This window comes from Streptopelia decaocto, assembly GCF_964273445.1.
Source record: "Streptopelia decaocto genome assembly, chromosome: 7".
Classification (NCBI taxonomy): Eukaryota; Metazoa; Chordata; class Aves; order Columbiformes; family Columbidae; genus Streptopelia; species Streptopelia decaocto.
In genome coordinates, this window is record NC_138661.1 from 41,169,218 (window position 1) to 41,188,865 (window position 19,648).

The 19,648-nt window shown below is 50.9% G+C and overlaps 2 protein-coding genes across 4 annotated transcripts in view; one reads left to right on the top strand and one right to left on the bottom strand.

Moving 5' to 3' along the window:
* The window catches only part of LOC309442260 (uncharacterized protein), a 26,512-nt gene extending 22,974 nt beyond the window's left edge, over positions 1-3,538 (top strand). For both annotated transcript variants that reach the window (XR_014184568.1, XM_082057931.1), the window contains exon 5: positions 3,429-3,538. Coding sequence is in view for 1 of the 2 variants with exons in the window: in XM_082057931.1 (XP_081914057.1) it covers positions 3,429-3,452 (24 nt within the window). In the remaining variant the exon portion in view is untranslated. The remainder of the gene's footprint in view (positions 1-3,428) is intronic.
* DLL4 (delta like canonical Notch ligand 4) overlaps positions 1-8,267 on the bottom strand; it is a gene marked incomplete at its 3' end in the record, with an annotated part of 13,176 nt that extends 4,909 nt beyond the window's left edge. For both annotated transcript variants that reach the window (XM_082057926.1, XM_082057925.1), the window contains exons 1-9: positions 8,130-8,267; positions 6,543-7,067; positions 6,152-6,415; positions 5,660-5,717; positions 4,669-4,938; positions 3,606-3,666; positions 3,367-3,497; positions 1,763-1,932; positions 435-654 (exon numbers count right to left, since the gene is read on the bottom strand). In XM_082057926.1, the coding sequence (XP_081914052.1) occupies positions 435-654; positions 1,763-1,932; positions 3,367-3,497; positions 3,606-3,666; positions 4,669-4,938; positions 5,660-5,717; positions 6,152-6,415; positions 6,543-6,596 (1,228 nt within the window). In that variant the 5' untranslated portion in view covers positions 6,597-7,067; positions 8,130-8,267. The remainder of the gene's footprint in view (positions 1-434; positions 655-1,762; positions 1,933-3,366; positions 3,498-3,605; positions 3,667-4,668; positions 4,939-5,659; positions 5,718-6,151; positions 6,416-6,542; positions 7,068-8,129) is intronic.
* Between the last annotated feature and the right edge of the window lie 11,381 nt (positions 8,268-19,648).

Consider the following 19,648-nt stretch of genomic DNA (forward strand, 5'->3'; position numbering starts at 1 on the left):
ACAAAAGTAAAATAAAAAAAAATTAGGCTGCAATGCACTTCACTCAGAAACCTAAACCTCTCCCTGGTAAACATTTCATACTATATCAAGAAAAGGTAGGTTATTTTACAAAACAACTGCACATCTGAAAGTTACTTCTAGTTTACCTAATTGTACCTTAAAATATGCCCCTTCTAAATACATAATGAAGTTAATTTAATTACTAACTTTTTTCCCCATCACATCATAAACCTCATGCATTGTTGTGTTGCATAGAAAACGCCAGTGAAATCAGCCCTCAGCAGGAGACCAAAATTAGGGTAGATGTGGAATACAGTGGGGGACAGGGACTAATGTATTAGAGGAAGAGTAGAGGTCAGATTGGATTTCTATCACTTCTGCACTGAAAAGCACAAACGAGTCAGACATGAGATTTTTTTTATAAAAAAACTCACCATTTGCACAGGGGTTGCTTGTGCACCTGTCTACTTTCTTTTCACAGTTCGACCCTGTGAAGCCAAAAGGGCAAACACAAGCGTAGCTGGCCCCCTGTTCTTTTTCCAAGCATGTGCCGCCGTTAAAGCACGGAGAATCTATACACGTCAAAGCGCTGTGCTCACAGTGAGTGCCGTAGTAGCCAGGGGGGCACAGGCAGTGATAACCGTTCTCCATATCCTGCAAAACACAACATTAGAGCACTGTTATTTGATGCCACCGAATGATAGCTGCTTGCACCCTTCTTTCTGGTCAGCACTGAGTGCTGTTCTGTCCCTTCTCATACACACTCTGATGTGGCAAAAGCAATATTTGGGGAGTAAATAACTGCAGGCTGGACTGAGAGGGGTAGGAGCTGTGAACCGGCCATACTTGGTGTGTAGCAGTAATCATGCAGCCACACAAGCAGAGCAGATGCAGTTGTAGGGAGCCTACAGGCAACTAGGCAAAAACATTACTAACACCACTACTGTCTAATGGGATCACTGCGGTCCTCCCAGAGCAGAATGGCATTTGTCAACCTACGCAGCTGTGATCAGGCTGTTTATTCTCAGCACGAGAGCTCTTTTTTTTTTACAAGGGCTTACATTGCTTTGCCATGGATAAGTCCCACCACTTAGATCACAACAAAACTGTTACTTCTTTTCAAGTGCTGTACCTCCAAGGCCTTGGGAGAAGGCAGCTAGGGTCTTGCGACATTAGCCTTAATCTAAACATGCATCAGATTACATTTGGTATCTGCATCAGATTACATTTGGTATATATAATCAATCAGTCTTTATCAAGAGACAGAATCAATCATTGACTGGGTCCAAAACCAGCCTGAAACACTAGACTGCAGGAAACTAAAAGTGCAGAACCCTGTTTCGCAGAAAGCTTTTCAGCTGATTGCCCTCATATTGTCTGGCACTACACTCCCATAGCAGAAAGCAGAAGTTTTATTTGTTATTAAAATACAGACTTAGGGCATTCCTGTATGAACCTTGGTTTGAGAAGCTTATTTTTTACAGATCTGCTCCCTCATCAACCTTGGATCTTGCCAAGCTCTCATAATGGCTGCCACAGAAACCCAAGGATCAGTTGACTAATTCTAATCTAGATGATACATCTCCTCCTGTAACAGACTTCCTCCCCTGACACCTCTTGGGAAGGGTTCAGTTTGATAGTGGTGAGCGTCAGTAATGAACCTGTGTACTATCGAATTCCCGTTCTGTTGTTACAGAACCATTTCTGAAAAGGGATACCGGGCCTTGCTTCGCACGATACTTTACATTTAAAATGCCCTTACTGTGCAACTGCCGCCATTCCTACAGGGATTGCTGTCACACTCGCTGATCTCATGTTCGCAGTCAACACCAGTAAAGCCGGGTTTGCAGGCACACGTGTAGCTGCCCTGGCCAGTGTTCATGCAAGTTGCTCCGTTTTTGCATGGTCTGTGGTGAGTGCAGTAGTTCAGATCTGCAAAGATACCAGGAGTTAGAGAAAACATCTTTGACAGCTGTGAGAAGACATTCATGCAAAAATGTTTTAGTCAACAAAATGGCAGAATTTTTGATGAATTAATTTTTCTAGCAATTGGAATATTGGAGATGATCCAGGTTATTATCAGTAATCATCAGACGTTTCAGATTATCATTGATTTTAGATGTTTCGCTACATCTGTTACTGTAATACATGAGCTCTGCATTTTGAGAGACCTGGCAAAAATTTAACTTTCTTAGCACTTTGGTACACTCTCCCTTTTTTGTGTGCATAAACCCGTTAGCTGCAATGGGATTTAGATACTAAATCAGAAAACATACTTGGTAAATATATGTTCTCCAAAAGACTCACCACAGCATTAGACACTTTGTGCACAACATGTCACATACTAAACCGGTGAGCCCCACCTCTAGAAGGTGTGCTTCAAGGCTGTTCTAGGGAGGCAGGGTGGAAATAAAAATGTTTAGGCTTGGAGATTTAAACAAACACTATAAATCTTTTATTGTTTATTTACCATGCTCTCTTGTTATGAAAGTTAGTAGTTTAAACTGTCTAATTGCTCTGCCAAGCTTGACGGTCCTTTTATTTTTTTTCCCATTTAAATTTGAGATAGAGGTTAAGCACACAAGTTCATAGAATATAAGCAGAAAATTTTTATAAACTCTATAAATACCATTGAGTAATTGGAATATAGCTGGTTAATAGATAACTACAAGCAGAAAAAAAAATCTGCAACTTTTCCTGCTTAATTCAGACTTCTTCATCTTAATCCTGTAACTGTCTTGAAAACACTTAGCTTGCTTTGAGCACTTAAGGATTTCAGTGCCAGCATTGCATATATGGCCTTGAGGACATGACTGCTCAGCTGGCTATGGTTCAGTGATTCAATGGGTTGAATAGGTGGAAGTGGTCTGGTGTACCTTAAAATGGAACCTGTACTTTTCATTCTTGCTTACATGATTTTTCTCTCATGCTCCAGACTTATCACATGAGTTAACTTCCTTGTATGCAAAATAAGGAAGGCCCAAATGATAGTGTTTACTGCTGCTGGAAACTGTTTAGTAAATTGTTATAGTTGTACAGGGAATAAGTTAAACTTAGCTGGATCAGGCAGAAAACCTGCCTGTTCAACAATCATACAAGATGTTTTTGGTTTTGTTTATTTGTTTGTTTGTTTATTGTGGGGTTTTGTTGGTTTGTTTTTCAAGATAAAAACTGCAGTTACCAAAAAGGTTTGCTTGTTTGCAACCAAAATTACCATAAATATTGGTAAGACAGCCGTGGTACAAACAGATGCCTACGAACATCTACCTTGTGGAAATTTATTTCTAGATCCGATGGGTCAGATGCCTTAGTCCAGTGCCAACGAATACCCAATCTAGAGCCATAGGCACAACCTTCAAAACTAACCTTGATCACAGAAGAGGCCACCCCATCCTTCATCACATATGCACTGCCATTGTGTTTTACAGGTCCCGTGGCGGCAGCCTATATGAGGAATGCATTCATCACAGTAGCGGCCTTGCCAACCGGGACGACAGCTAGAATAAAAGTCAAATTAAAACATTAATGACATGGAAAAGAGTTTAAGTTTCTATTACAAGGTGACATCTTAACTGAAGTTCAGATTGCAATTTCCGTCTACTCACATGCACTCTCCGGGCTTGTTGCAATATCCATTCTGTTCAGTACATCCAGACAGACAGATGGCTGTAAAGAGAACATAAAAAAGCAGAAATTTTAGGTAAATACACATGGCACTACAGAATACACTTTTAAAAGGGGAAATGCTAGCTTTAACTAAAAATACTTTGAAAACCAGTTTTGAACTTTCAAAGGTTTGTTTTAAAAATTGTCAGTGCGGGGAGCTCTGCGGCAGGAGGAAGTGAACAAGGAGAGCCAACATTTGACAACTTGTCCTTTAGTTTTTCTGTTTATACAACAAACATGAACTCTTGCTCGAAAAGGAACAAGAGGAGGCAGCTTTGCCTTGTGCTAATGAAAGGCTAAAAAAACCCATCAGGACTCCAAGCACACAGCAAAGTTTCCCACTACCACATCACAACACCTGTCTCATCTCCCCTGGCAGCAGGAACAGTGGAAGCGTTTGTGTGGGCAAGGGGCAAGCATTTTAACTTGGAACAGATATCTCTGATTTAGGGTTATTGGCCAAGATCCCTTCTCTGCTAGCCCTTTATTTGCTGCTCACGCTCGCAGGGTGAAGCGCAGCATTGGCAGCTGTAGCCAAACGGGCCAAAGTCCTCAGCGTGGAGCTTTCTCTCTCCAGGCAGGGAGTGGAAAGGTCAGCAAGAAAACACGGCCCCAAGCAGCTCCCAGTACCGTGCACGGTGCTTTGTCACCGCGTTGAAGCCACCGTGTTTTAAGGACTGAGGGCAGCTACAGCCAGGGTCAGACAAGGGGATGTGCTTTTGGGTCCCGGCTCCCTCCGCCAAACAGGCTCCCTGCTGCCTTGGGGGCTGCGTTTGCTCCAAGGCCCCTTGATGGGCACCCACGCCCCAGGAGGGCAGGGGAGGCCTAGGGAAGCCAGAACGGGACACGTTCCTCATGTGCTGATGCCCGCCAAGGCCCCGGCTCTGCCCGGGGGTGCGCAGGGGCCAGCGAGGCGCCCCCCACTCCGCCTCCCGCGGCACCGGTGCCGCCGGAGCCCCGCCGCGCTCCCGCTGCAGCCGCCGCCCGGCGGGGGGCACTTACGGTCGGTGCAGTACTCGCCGGTCCAGCCGGGCAGGCAGGCCAGGCTGCCGTCCGCCTCGCAGACGTAGTGACCGAAGCGGTCGTCGCGGCGCTTGCAGAGGCGAGAGCAGCTCTCGCCGTAGTAGTTCTCGCTGCAGACCACCCGGTAGGAGTAGCGGAGCTGGGTCAGCGGGCCGCTCTGCACGTCCTGCGACCAGTCCTCGCCCACCGAGAGCGACCGCTGGATCGACATCTGGCTGATGAGCCAGTCCTCCGACGGCGGCCGGGAGCCTGCGGAAGAAGCGGCCCCCGCGTCAGCGGCCCCCGGACACCGCCCGCAACGTTTCCCCGCGCCACGAAAACCACCCGCCCCGAGCGGCGAGGCACCCCTTGCCCCGCCGGAGAGGAGCGGAGCGGGGTCACCCGGCTGGCAATTATATACATATATATATATATACACACGTATGTGTGCGTATGTATGTACGTAAGGGTATGCCCCGCGTACAGAGGTGGCCACGGCGGTGTGCGGGGCGGGAGCGCTAACCCCGGCCCAGGGGGGCTCAGCGGAGGGGCCTTTGAAAGCGAGGGCTGCCGTGAAATATCCTTTTCCTCTCTGCTCTGAAAAACATCCCAAAGCCATTATTCCTTTCCAAAGGGCGGAATTCGAGCAAGGTGTAAAATACAGGAAAAGGCGGCCGGGGCTCGCTGGCAGCCTCCCGGCTTTCTCACCGCAGCCCGCCTCGCTTTCCCACGCCAAAAATAAACCGGAGGAAACGCAATTGTGTTGGAGATTAGGCCGGGGCAGAATCAAAGCGGCCCCTGATGGATATCGTGGGGGGACCGGCTCCTGATGGTGGGATAAAGCCGGCCTTGCAGTTATAGTATAAACAGCTGAGCCGGGGCGGCCGTTAACCGTTTCGGGATGGGGGGCGGGACGGGGGGGACAGAGGGACCGCGAGGGGCGCTCCCGCCGCGCGGGCGCCCCCTGCCGGCGGCGCGCGGCTGTAGTCACCTTCCGGCAGGTAGTTGGCGGGCGCGTGCCAGGCCTCGATGATGAGCGAGAAGGTGCCCTGCGGAGGGGAGAAACCAGCGTCAGCCCGGCCCCCCGGGGCTCTCCCGCCGCCCCCCGGCCCGGCCCAGCCCCCCGGCACCCGCTCCGGCCCGCCGGGCCCCGCACCGGCGCTCCCCCCGCGGCTACGCGCTTCCCCCTCGCCCTCCGGCAGACCGCGGGTCCCCCCGCCCTTTGCTGTTAGTTCTCTTAACAAATAACACTTATTATCCCCAGTGCTTGTGCGCTGGATGCGCTTTTTTCATCGCATCTTTTTTCCCTTTCCCTCCCCACCCCCCTCCTTTTTTTTTTTTTCTTCTTTAAAGGAAGTTCTGGAACTAAGTCTAAAGGCGAAAGTAGTTTGTTTACATTACAGATTAACAGCGCGCTGCGATTAGCCTTCCCTTGCCGCCCTCCTGCCCCACCATCGCAATCGGGTTTAAAGTGGAATCTCACCGGCCACGTGAAGTTAAAGGGCAACTTAATGGGGCTGTCAAATCTCTCTGTATCCTTGATGCTGAAGGAGTTTATTCCCAGGACCGGGGTGATGATGCTGCCGAAAGTGCAGGAGCCCGGGGAGACCACTGCCTGAAAATGCTTCAAACAAACGCGAAAGAAGGTCCTGCAGTGGGGAGAGCAGGGCTTCCCGCTGGCCAGAGACCCGTGGCTGTTCACGAATTCGTGCAGCTCCAGCTGGAAGACGCCAGAGCTGGACACCCTCTACACAAAGGGGAGACACACAAAATAGCCAAATCAGACCTTACCCCGGCTTTGCCATGCAAACTTGTTTCCATCACCCACTTTACATTTCGCGAACCCTTTTTTTTTTTTTTCGATGTGCGATTACCTGCTGCAAAATCATTAACAGAAACGTCAAGCCAAAGATGTGCAAGGCTGTCATCCTTGTGTAATTCAAGCTTCCAGTTCTTAATAGGTTTAGTTTTCCTCCTGTATTCCTCAAATGGTCCAAGCAACCGCTTCTCGGTCGAAGGAGAAAAGAGAGGCGTCACGGCGATTCTTCTTGAGCAACCTGCTCTTTCAAATATTCCCCGAGCACCAGCAGAAATCGGAAGGTAAAATCCAGGTGTCGATCCGTCCCCTTCTGGGAATTAATCCTGCAGCCAACCGCCGACCTCTGGTCGCTGTCGTCGCCTTTATAAACTCCAAAGCCGGGTGGGTTTGGTGAGAGACGCGGAGGGGAGTGCTTAGTGTGGAACCGCTCCTCCTTTAACCGGTGCTAGCAGCGCTCAGTAAATGGAAAACTTGCTTCCCTTCGAGCTGTTTATATAGTTGCCTCGCATCCTCACAAGCTCATTATGTAAACTGTCAGTCAGACTCACGGCCGATCCCTCCCCTTTTCCATCTTTCCTTTCTGGAAAAAAAGAACCAAATGTTGCGGAGAGCCCTCATATCCAGAATTAATACCCTGCTGCCGCCGCCGCCGCTGCCGCTCTGACCGCCGAGGAGCCGAGCTGATTACGAACAAGCCAAGCATCTGTTGAGATATTTACGGCGCCCACACTGGGAGAGTTCCCTCGAAAATCAGACGCCTCTCCACAGAGCGGCTTTTTCCACAGCGCCCGAACAAAAGAGGATGAAATGTTTAAAAAACACGCTTGTTAGTTAGTTAGTTTGTTTGTTTGCTCCTTCCCCCCCGATAGCTACGTGTGTGTGCGCCCCTCACGGCCCCCCCCGCCCACCCTCTCTCCGGCCGCTTCCCGGGGCGGTGGGACGGGGCAGCGCTGCGCCCCGCAGCCGCCGGGCCGGCGGGCATGACCTGCTCTGCCTGGCGGGAGCTGGCCCCAGGTGGAAAGTAAAAGTAACACGGTGCTTGCCCGACAGGCGGGCACCCGGGACGGCCCCGCCGCCGCCTCCGGGGCGCAGCAGCTTGCTTTGGGGGCCGCCCCTGCCGCAGGCCCGGCGCTGTTCCCGACCCCGGCTAATGGCGAGGCGCCCAAACCCACCGGGGAAGGGGGCAAACAGGGGCGGGTGGTGGCAGGGAGACGGGCACGGCGGGGATCTGCAGTCGCCCTGCCGAAATCGGCGGCAAACGAGCGCTGAAGCGAGGTGGCCGAGGCTGGCTGGCGGGCCGGCGGCGGGGAGGGAGCCTGACTTTCCTGCTGCTGCCCCGGCCCCACAAAAAGACGAGCAAGGGGGAGCTTCGGGCACTTGCAGGCAAGCGGGGCGGGCGCGGGGGCCGTGTCAAGCTGCTTGGCGGTGGCCGGTGCCGGGCTGCGGTCTGGCGTGTGCCAGTAAAGCCCTTGGCCTGATTGCAGCGTGCGCTTATTGTTGGGTCGCGTGTCCCTCATTAAAGCCAAGCACAGAGAAGGCCTTTCATGTGGCTTTTTATTTCAGCTTGTTAAATGGATGGGAGGCCGGAGTGGGGGGGAGGGAGAGATAAACCCTCAGCTGTATGATAATGAGGTCTTGTCACCTTTATGCCAGCGCCCGGCTCGCAAGGCTGTGGACCTTTCCGCCGTGGATCACCTGGGGAGCAGCACCGAGGCGCAGAGCGACGCAGGCCGCCCTTGAGCTCCTGTGCTCTCCCGAAGAGTCTTTTCTTGCGGCGTTAATTCCCCAGTCCAGACTATTTTAGGGAGAAATAAAGAAGGAAAGCAGGGGATCTGGCTTATTTGGAGGCAGCGTGGGGAGGGTGCAGCTCAGCTAAACTTCCCCTGCAGTCCCGCTTCCCCGTACACTTCCAACAAAGCGGCGGCTTTTCCTGGAAACCAGCTGTGGTCCGGGATGCGGCCCATGTGCAGCCAAACGCCCGGGGTCGGGCCGGGAGGGCAGGGAGGGCACGTCACGACTTCCGCGGAGAAATAGCTGAGCTTCCCGCTGGGAAAAGCCACGGACACAGCCGCGACCGGCAGCCACCGTGAATGGTGCCATCCCACCAACGCGGGTGGGTGTGGAAGGGTTGGCGGGCCAACGGGGGGCAGGCCAGGAATCGGGGTCGTCGCCAAAGGGGGATTAAAACTTCTCCTGGTCCCGGCTGCGCCAGGCAAAGCCGGAGCCGGAGGGCACAAGCGCTGGCAATGTCGGGGGGCTGCACAAGGGGCCGGGCGCCCTGGTCTTGGCTCCGTCCGGAGCGGCCCGACTGTCGCCTGGGGGGTCCGTGGCCACAGCGGGCACGGACGTGTGCCGTGTCCGTGATGGAGATAAACCGCAAGGCAGAGGCACAGGCGAGAAGCTCTTTTGTCTCGGCCTCGTAAACAAATGAGAAGGAGGAATGTGTCGCCACCGATGAACTCGGAATTTTGCAGCGATCCGCCCGGCCAGATCCCGGCTTTACCAGCAGCAGCGTCAACTGTCAAAATCAAATCTGATGCTAATAGCTTCGGTACTAAATAAAATGAGAGGCCAGATAACATCAGTGCTTGATAAATGGTAATGAGTGTCTAACCTAGGGGAACAGAAGGGCTGTGGGGCTCTTTAATTCAGTATTGAAAGGCTAGCTGGGTACTGCAGGCTCTAGCAGATGTTAGTATGTGTGTGTTTTGATTTTTGACTTGTATTGGACGTTTATTAGGCTAACCAGAGCCACCCCACGCATGGCCACTTGGTCCAGGCACCATCTGGCACAAGCAGGGCGGCGTGCAAGAATAGGGCCTCGCTTTGGTGCTGAGGATCCACAGGCAGCATCTACCATATGGACCCGGAGCTAATGTAGGTTAAAGCAAGACAAGCTGATCTCTGCTTTTCACAGCTCCGCCAAACCTCTCTGCCATCCTGGCAGCATTCACCTTGGTGGTTGGGGAAGTGCTCCCACCTCCGCCTTCCCCAAAACCTGGCAAGAGGGGTGCAAGCCCCCCAAGTGCTCCCCAGCCCGCTCAGCCACCCTTAGGGGGCCGCTATTTTTTCGAGTCAAACTTTGCACCTAGTTTCGCTCGTTCCCGGCAGGAGCAGAAGTCGCTCTCGTTCCCCACGTGTCCCCCTCCCAAAACAAATATTTTCAGAAGCTCGAGTGAGTGGTGCAAAACAGATGTAAAATCCTCCTCGAAACTCCAGGGCATTATTATGATTGCATCTATAAAAAGAGCTAGTAATAAAATAATAACCGGGGTATATAATAAACCACCTGCTGCATGTTGACACACACGCACACGAAGTTCAGATTAAAAAAAAAAAAAATTGCATTAATAGTATCAAACAACTGAGCCTGAAAGTCGATCGAAAGCAGATTAGAAGCACAACTCCTGCAAACCCTTTCCTGTCCCCAGCGCCCCATGTCGGATCACTTTGGAGAGCAACAGCCCAGTGACCTCTCTGAAGGGCCTCGGCTCATTTCAGGGGGTGCACGTCCTCGGGGCAGGGGAAGCCCCTGGCTTTGCCAGCAGCCCCTGCCCAGGATGCTGGGCAGTGGCCGGACTCGCCCTGCGATCATCATCGCCGCCTCCCCAGTCTTTCCACCCTGCTCCCCATCCGTCCAGCTCACTTTCTGTAGGTCAGGGCGCTTCCCCCCGGCCTGTGGCGCCCCATTTGCTGCCGGTTTATCTCCAGGCTGGCCCGTCTAAGCATACGCGTGGCCAGGCCAAACGCATCTCGCTAACGAGACAACGTTAATTAATTCCGGGCGGGTGAAAGTTGCCAGCCTGCCCAAGCCTTCCCTCCCCCTCCAGACCCATGCCAGCCAGTCCGTCTCCGTCCAAGTGGGAGGTTGTCCAGCGCTCCCCACCCGGGACGTGCCCGAGCTCCCACGGCTCCTTTCTCCCACCCGTGTCCTGCCGCTCCCAGGCTGCAGACCTCAGGAAAGGGGTGCGGGTGTAGTGCGAAGGGCTTGGTATCGCCAGAACAAACCCAGCCATGAGCACCTGTGTCGCGCCCCCCTCCATCAGCCCCGCTTTTCTCTCTTTCTGATTGCTGCGTGCTTTCTAATCTGCCCGACCGCCTCACGGGGGAAGCTCCCGCGGGGGTGAGTCCATGCATGAGGTAATGCCGCGGCCACCGGGGGCTTTCTACATGGCTTCTGCTGGGCTGCTTTCAAGGTCCTACAGATACAGAGCACCTGTACCTAGGTGCGGCGGGGGCAGGACCTGCAAGGTGCTCCGGCCATGCCATGGTGCCACCCGGGGCTTTTGGAAGGGGATACTGGAGCTGGAGGCTGCCCCTGCCTTCCCCGTCCCGCACGGTCGGGCACACGAGGTGTCCTAGGCTGTCCCCTAAAGCTGGCATGGCTTCCCGGCCGGGTCAAACTGCGTTGGGGGCGTCTTGTGTCTTCCCCTTCCCCCTAACCTGGCGGGGCCAGAGCCTCCGGCGCCAGCCCTTCCCTGTGTCGGGGGAGCGGTGCGGATGCCGCGGTCCCGCGGGGGCGCCGCCGCTCACCCCCCCACCCGGCCCCCAGAGCCAGCCGCTCGCTGCCCGCCCGCCCTCCTCTTCTCCGCACTGATTTCGGAGCGGGTCGGGGGGCCGCAGGAGCGGGGAGCAGCGCACCAGCACCTCCGTGCCCTGCAGCCGCCTTTCCTCCAGGAGCCACCCCCGCCTCCCCCCCGGGGCCGTGGGGCTCTGAGATGCCCCTCGCAAAGCGGCTGCTGGCAATCCCAGAGCCCCGCGGGCTGCCCCGCGTTTGGTCAAATTTGTCGAAATGATTTTGTCGCTCAGTACAGCATCCCCAGTGCCTGTTCTGTGAGATGTTTTGTTATGCACCTTGCGCGCTTTTCTCGGTAACGTTTCTGCTTGCTGGCTCTGCGTTTTGGGGCTGGCTCCGCTGGTCGCCTCTTTCATCCCCGAGTTCGCAACTCGCCCGTTTATTCAGCGCTCGCCAGCCCTTCCATGTCACAGCCTCACTTTGTAAGCCGGATTCCCCGATGGCTTTTAAACCCTTTAGCTAGAAAGTTGCGCATCGATTCAGCGCTGACACACACCGAGAAGCCTATAAGAAAAAAAAAAAAAAGAGAAGAAGAGAAAAGAAAAAAATCCCCCTTGCTTGTTTTGTTTCTGCCTAAATGTCCATAGCGCAGAGCATCTCTCCAGGGAGCGCCGCTCCGAGGGGTGTTAATGTGGTCGATTTGGGGTACAAATGTTTGGAAATGTTTCCCGATTTGCACAGAAGGAGGGGGGATTTGCAAACTGTTGCTGCCACATGGCTCCTCCAGCCTGCCCATTCTCATTGTAATGAGGCCGGCGCGTGCCTCATCTGCCGCGCGGGCGCTGCCACGAGCCGCCCGGCCACGCCGCGTGGCCAGGGGCGCGGCGCCCACGAGGGGCCACGCGGCGCCACGCACCCGCCCCGCGCCGGGCCCGGCCCCAACGCCCCCCCCCCCCGCCATCCCCGCACTGGCCCCGCTCCGCTCCCGCCACCCGCTCTGCCCGCGCGGCCCCGCGCCCGGGCCCTGGAAATGGGAACATTTCTGTTCAAGGCTGTAACGATCACTATTGAGTCTCCCTCTACAAATCGATGGCTTCTTTTCCATACAAATGCCCGCTTATGCCTTTATGTTCTCCATCTGTTTGTAGCTAACACCTGCCATTCAATAAATCGATTTGGCCATTTAATGTAACAGCTTCCCGGGACATTTTTTCGTGCCAGATGCCACAGCAGCTCCAAACCTCTACCCCAGCCCAGCGCCCCACCAGCACAGCCGCCCAGCTTGAGGCTTCACCTCGGCAGAAACCCTCTGCTGGGGCACAGAGCAAGAGCTGGAAAGTAAATAAAACACTAAAAAGCGCTTCCTTATTTATTTATTTATTTATTTGGACACTAACTGCACCAATCTCGCCTCCTTCTTTACTGCCACAGTTTCTGAACATCCTGGGGAATGACATCCTGGCTGACCCTCAGCCCCACTGGCAGCTGTACATGTGGTCCTGAGATTCCTGTTTGTGGCATTTTTTGATTCCTTTTATTTTACCCACTAACAGATACTTTGCGTGTTTTAAGGGATTTTGTCTTTTTAAGGACACAAAGGCACCGCCTGCATGGTTTATCACTGCAGGGCATGGGGCAAGGCTGGCTTGGGCCTCTCTCATAGGGACCTTGTGAGATGAGGGGCCCCATCCTTCTACTTTCCTGTTGGGGGGGACAGCCCTCCTTGTGGGGGCACTTTGCCGGGCATTGGGGCCAACTCCCCTCGGCCTCTGAGCTGCAGCAGTGCGGCGGTCCCTGGCAGCAAGAGCAAAGCAATGTGGGTGCTTGCCCGTATGCTGCTCTGCCCCACGCCAGGGCAAACCGTGGGTTTCCCTCTGGCCACCCCACAACATGCCGAGCCAAGCTGAGGGAGAACAGTGGATCTCTCTCGATATTACCTCGCAGGTCTCAGGGAGGGAAAATGGCATCACTGGGGATATGAGAAAATTGAATGAGTAATACAGCATGAGGAAGTTACGGGGCAGTTCTCTCACGGAGGAAGGGAGCAGTGTCGGGCTGGCCCCGTTCCTGCGGGGCAGGCAGTTTCAGTACTTTTGGGATTTTGTTTGACTGCATTTGTTGTATAATTTATTGTGCTGGGAGTGCCTTTGAAAGGCACCTTTATTGCTTTAAATCCAAATAAATACATAAAAGGAAACATGTAATACCAAAAAAAGTTATAGATATGTACATATTTTAGCTATGGATCTGTTTCTTTCTTAATTCAGTGCAGGCCATGGATACCATTTGCAAATGCACCTGGCTGTAAAAGCCTAATTTCCTTTGAAAATCAGCAAGAAAGTCATGCAGTCATTTGGCATTTTTACCTAAGATAGCTGGATAATATCGGGATTTCTCATAGAAAGAACCCCTGGAAGCTATGGCTGGAACTGAGTAGGTACGTGGGAGATGACCAAATCTTTCTCTTTTTTTGAACCTCAGAGTTTTGGTTGAGAATGGCAGGTGGGAGTTGATGTAGATGTCTCACTTGGATCAGAGGTTCTCAGGTTTTTGTTCATATAAATGTCATGTATGTGTTGACGTTCATGGATGGGATGCTGTCCTGAAGCAGCATAACAAAACAAGTACAGCCTGGCTTCAGTTAAAGGGGAAAAATTTCCTTTGCAGGCTCCCATGGGCTGGGTTTTGGGAACTCCTGCCTCAGAAGGTCTGTGTCTTCAGACAGATGGCTGGACAGCCTTTGGCTACTTAGAATATGTTTGGGGCTATATTATATAGCACTGAGTAAAGAGATCTGTCACAGAAAAACAGCAAAAGGCAGCTTTAACCCTTCCCTGGGGAAGTGGTGTGGATCAACGCTCCGTCTGTGTGACCAGTCCCTCCTCTCCCGTCCCCGACACCGAGCCCGCAGGATGTTTGGTAGGGGCCCAGCATTGTGGTGCTCGCTTCAGACAGTCAGAGGAAAAAGCCTCAGGACTCCAGCATGTGCGATTTGGCAGAGCAAGCCCTGCAGTCAGACGCGTTCGGCCTCGGCACAGCCCCGTGCAGGGTGTCCCAGCAGGGCAGGACTGAGTGCTGAGTGAGCAGGGTGCCAGAGGTGCATGGCATCCAACCCTGCACCCAACCAGAGGTCAGTGACACACTGTCACCCACCCCGAGGGTATCTACCTCCACCAGGCTGGTCCCTTTGTAGCACGGGGTGTGTTGCCATCAGACATGGTGGCTGCACCAGGTTCCTGCTGAGCTCTTCTGGTTTCCTCACTCTCCTGGTAGCCTGGTGTTGGGCAGAAGCTGTTGAAAGCCCAGGACTGAGTTTCTGGAGAGATGTGGAGGCCAGCGCTAGCAGAAGGTCTGTGGGACTCAGTGGAGTTGCACCTGCTGATGTACCAGGATAAGCTGCAGCAAGGCAGTTGTAACTTCTGAGGCTGCATGCTGGTAAAGGTTAAAAGTATTTAAAATACAGCTGGCCACTTAAGTAAGAAAATCCATTTTAAAATCCCTTCACTGGAGGTAAAACTTGCTAATGACTGAAGAGAGAGAAAGACCATATTGACTTTTTATCCGCAGCATTTATATTTATTCCTAGTAAAAAAGATTTTAACCGGGAGCAGCTGCTTCCACAGCCCATCAAAAGCAATCCTAGATTGTCCAGATGGAGTCACTCAAGACAGAGTCATGAGCAAGGGCTGCCACCGGCTCCAGGATTTCTGAGTTTGTCCTATTTTAAGAAGGTCTCACATTCTGCAAACACTGCTTATGGGAAATGATTGGATGCAGAAATCCTAGTGGGGGCCCATGAGGCAGCCTCATGTGGAGCTGTGGCGATGTGGCATGCTGACATTTTGACATAACGTGGTGATTATTTTATGCCAGTATCAGCCCTCCAAGAGGAAAGTAAATATGTGACATATTGTTCAGGGAAACAAAACAAACCAGACAATGAAGTCCTGTGCCCAGTGACTGATGTAGCCTCTGCAGGCCCAAGCAAGACCTCTTTTTCTTTGTGATCTGGGGATGCTAGGAGAATGAGTGCATCAGGGTATCCAATACCCGTCCCTGGCCCATCCAGCCCTCCTCGCTTTTTGTCTTTGTGTGCGGCCATGCAGGGAGCAAACACAGAGCACCCGCTGCGTTTCTATTGTTTCTTCTGTCTAATGGCCCTACTTAGCCATGGAGGAGCGGGATGGATTTGCGCCTTGCGCACATTGTTCTTGGGGTTCAAAAGAATACTTAAACTAGAGCAGTAGTTAGTATGACAATGGAACAGAAATGAACATTCACTCCAGTGGTTGTGGATGGCACAGAGGCTTAGATAATGGGACAAGGGAGAAGAAAATTAATGAATCTGTCTCTCTGTCTGTTTACCCATCAGCATAAATATCTTGTCAGTCATATGTGACAGCAGATCTAGCTGGCTGGCAAGAGCTGCGCCTGCCTGGGCTCCCGGCTGTATTCTTTAAATCAAAAGTTTCATCAGGTAATTTAGCAGACGGTACTTGACCACAAAGTGAGCCCCAAATGGATGAGCAATAAACGCTTCATCATTGAGTGTTAAATGATGCAAAACAATGGTACACTGAGGGTACCAACTCCTTCTTCCTGCTCTGTGCCCGTGGTTGGTCAGGGAGATGCTCCTTCGCAGCCTACACAGAAGGCTTTATTGAGCTGAGAAACTGTGAGGACTCCCCATCAGGCTCTTTTCTGCTCTTAGGTAGGGCTGTGCTGGCACCCTTTGCTGGCAGGGAGGAATGGGGGAGTCTGTCACAGGGTGCCTGTTGCCAGAGGCTGTTTATGGGGGGCAACCACTGAAGTCTTCCAGGGTGACCGTTTCCCCTGTGGGAGGGCAGACAGCAACATCCACCCTGGAGGCGATGTAGCTGCCAGGATGGACAGATCAAACAGCTGGGTAAGGCTGATGTACTGTTTTTTTTAAAAGCCTGGGGTGAGGCATAGGCCCATTCTGTGTGGCTCTTCCTGTATGTACACACACAAATCCAGGGTGGAAAACCCTTTTTCTCAGAGCGTGGGACGGGGTTTGCATTACCTTACTTTAGCTGTGTAATAGTCGTATAGGCTATGTGAATTATCTACGTTTCCTCTTGAGTCAACAGAGAGAGACAGGACCATATTGCTCATTCTAGGAGGGGACTCTGTGCAACACAGGATGAATCATCACCTTCAGAAACCCTTCTCTCCATTGGCTCCAGAGGAACCTGCATGACTAGATCATGTGAGACCCCTAATTTTTAGAAAGCTAAAGTGAGGTGAAATTAATCTGTTCCTTCATGCCTGAGTAGAGCAGGGGTGGTGTGTTTTGCCCTGACGCACAGCAGCCTGTGACAGAGCTGGGAGCAAAGGGTGGCATTTCCGAGCATCAGCCGCTGACCAGTGCTCAAGATGGCTGGCTGAGATTAGGGTCAGGGTGTCCCAGTTCTGCTAGCAGCACAATCCTTATGATCAAAACTTGCAGAACTAGCTACAAGGCATAAAGAAATACAGCCTCATAGGTTGCTTGCATTTTGACACTCTTTCTATTGAAACCTTCCTTAAGCCACAGCAGGACACCTGAGTAAAAGGCATCGCTACAACCCAGAAAAGGTGCAAGCTGGGATATCTGGATTAAGCCAGGGATCTGCACCACAATCATGATGCTGAATGGATAAATTGGTAAAATCAGGTTGTGCACTGAGGATTTGAGCACGTTTTCAACTGTGGGAGAAGCAGAGTCTAATGCAAAATTCTGTTTTAGGCCTATTCCTAACAAAATCTGGAGTATTGCAGCATAAGTAGAGGAAGGAATGTTTAAAATGACATATGCCACAACTAAAAAACTCTTTGTAGATTACAAAACATTTCCATCTTATTCTTTATACATCCAAAATGCTCCAAAATAGATATTGTGATGAATCAGTGGTTTTTAATAGCTGGGTTTTGTTAATTCATTAGGGTAGCTGATAGTTAACCCTTGAATAACCAGCTTTAAAAGCAGAAGGCAGATTTACTGGCAAATGGTTTTACGTGGACATTTTGCTGGTCAAATGCCAAGACATATAATAATTTAGATGTCCAGTGTGTTTATTATCTAGGATCTAGCAGAGGCTTTAGACTTCAGTCTCGAAATGTATAAGTGGCAGCTCAAGTCTTTGGAGAATATCACCAAGCTGGGATGCTTTATCTCATGTACTGGGAAATGTTTTATTCTGTTCATGATGAATTGCCCAGTGAAGGCACTTTACACAATATATTGTACAACTGCTTATTTTGGTGCCTGCTTGTTTTCCCATTTCAGAGTTTTGGCCACAGTTTTATGTTGTATTTCATTTCACTCCACGCTTGCTGCAACCCCCCTGCAGATGAGTGCTGCTTCTTGTCTCATTTTAGAAACAATTCACAGCTGATCAATTTTTGCTGAGTCTTCAAACTGATGAAAACAGTGAGCATTTATTTGCAAGAGCTAATTCCAGCTTTAAGGTATTCCTAGATGTAGCTTTTATATTTGAGATTTTTGGCAAGGCCTTTGAGTCTTTTTTCTCATTATTTGCCGTTCCTTCTCCCATCAGACATGGTAGCAGCAGTTGGAATGGAGGGGCAGTCTATGTTTTGTCACCTTGAATTTTAACCACGATGATATCTACTTTTTCTCAGATCAAGTGCAGATGACAGGGCAGAAAAATCACCAGGGACAGCTTTCCTTGTGTTAGCTCTCCAGCAGTGATTGCCACCAGTGGAGCTCTAGCAGGGAAGGAATGACAGAAGATGCTGGAGAGAAAAGTCTGGCAGGGATATGACTGCTAGTGCAAATTCTGCTTGTTCCCTCCTGCCTGTTCTTCTTGCTTGGGGGGACACAGTTCACTGGTACACTTGGGGTAGGTGGCACAGGAGCTCTGTAATTTCTCAAAATATCCTCTATGATGGACCTGTTTCAAAATATCTCTTCATCCTGCAAACAGTGGGGAAATCGTTAAAGGTAGGAAATACATCCATCTGCTAATGTACTTCTGTGTTTCTCGCGAGGTTGTTAATGAAGGAGGCATCACTATGCTCACTCAAGGCAAGACAGTCCTGCCAAGAAGCTCTTCCTAAACCTAGGTGCAGGTGTTCCTCGTGATGGAAAATACTGCACTGGCCTGAGTTCTGTTGTTAGCCAGCACTATAACAGGATAAGAGCAGTGAGTTGGAGAGAAATGAACTGCGTGAGAGGGAAGAAGCTTATCCTTGGTCTGCTGCTGGTACAGTTTTGCTTGGAGTTTGCAGCTTGGGTCAGAGATTGTGGGATATGCTGGATGTCTAAGGGGAGAAGAAGTGCTGGACAGGTAAGGTGCTGTTGACTGTAAATATTTCAGCACAAAGAATGAAGAAAAGCTGACAAAGGACATAAGAACAGTGGGAAAGGAGAAAAAGTGTGGAGGTACTTTCTTTGTGTGGTGTAGAGCAGGGGGCTGGTTCTAAAGAGGTGTCCAGGAAGCCTGCTTGAGCACACAGACCTATAATATCCCAGACATGGGTATATCTGCTCTTCTGAAAGCAACAGTTTGGGGAAAAAAACAACCAACAACTACATGCCTTTGCTGTGTGTTGGTTGTCATCAGCTCCTAGAACAGGTTCTCAGCTCTGACTTTTGTTTCTCTTCTTATTTACCTGATAGGCAAACTGGTGAAATAGGGCTCCATCTTAAAAGCGCTAGTCATGTTACTTTTGTTGACATCACTTCTAACTGAGCAATCATTCAACAGCCAACAAGGATGGTTAGAAAAGTGATTCATACAGGTCTTCATACTCTGTGTGACTGTAGCCTGAATGAGGAAATACCAGCGAAAGCTGCTGTACAAGTAGAATACTTAAAGAACAGGACCTTTCTTAGCAAAACATAGAGATAATCCCAACAAGTTTGGTGTTTGTGGTGTACCAACAACAAAGTGGTTTCAATTCACTCTTAAAATAACAGAGGTTGATAAGTTTTGTTGCTTAGAAATCTGCTGAAGAGTTCAAGCCTTATACTGCTGTGGACTCCAAAGCACCTCTAACAACAGACTCGGTACAGATTTATTTCTTTTTTTAGTGCTTTGTGTAGAGCTTAGCTAGCCTGGAAATGTGCTGTCTGTAATCCTATCAGATACTGTAAAAGCAATGAAAGGGGCCACCGAATTCTGTGCCAGTGGGTTGCAATTCAGGCCAGGTTCCTGCAGTGCTCCAAGCTTATTTTCCATGATTTCCACATTGCTGGGAGATTTTGGGCACACAGATTTACAGGCTGATACCTTCTCTTACTAACAGATTTACTACAGCACAAGAAGCAGCAGTGAAAGCTATTCTGTACTGCTCTTCTAATATTCATTCATGCCAATGCGGAGGGGTAGCCAGTAGTGCTAGAAAGTTTGTACTACACCCATCAGAAAAGATGCTTGCAGGCTTTGCATGTGGATTGATATCCATTGGCAGGGGCGCAGAAACCATCCAATTCATTGTAGATGAGATGGGTGGTATGTATAGATGGCAGTGACTTTTGGTCACTAACATGTGTGGTGACCCGGAGAGATGACACAAGTCACAACCAGTTCACCGAGCCAGAGGCTCTGCTGGTGATTCTGCCAGAGACTGCCGAGTTGTTGGTTTCTAGCAGCCATTAGGCATGGGGGTTGTACTCC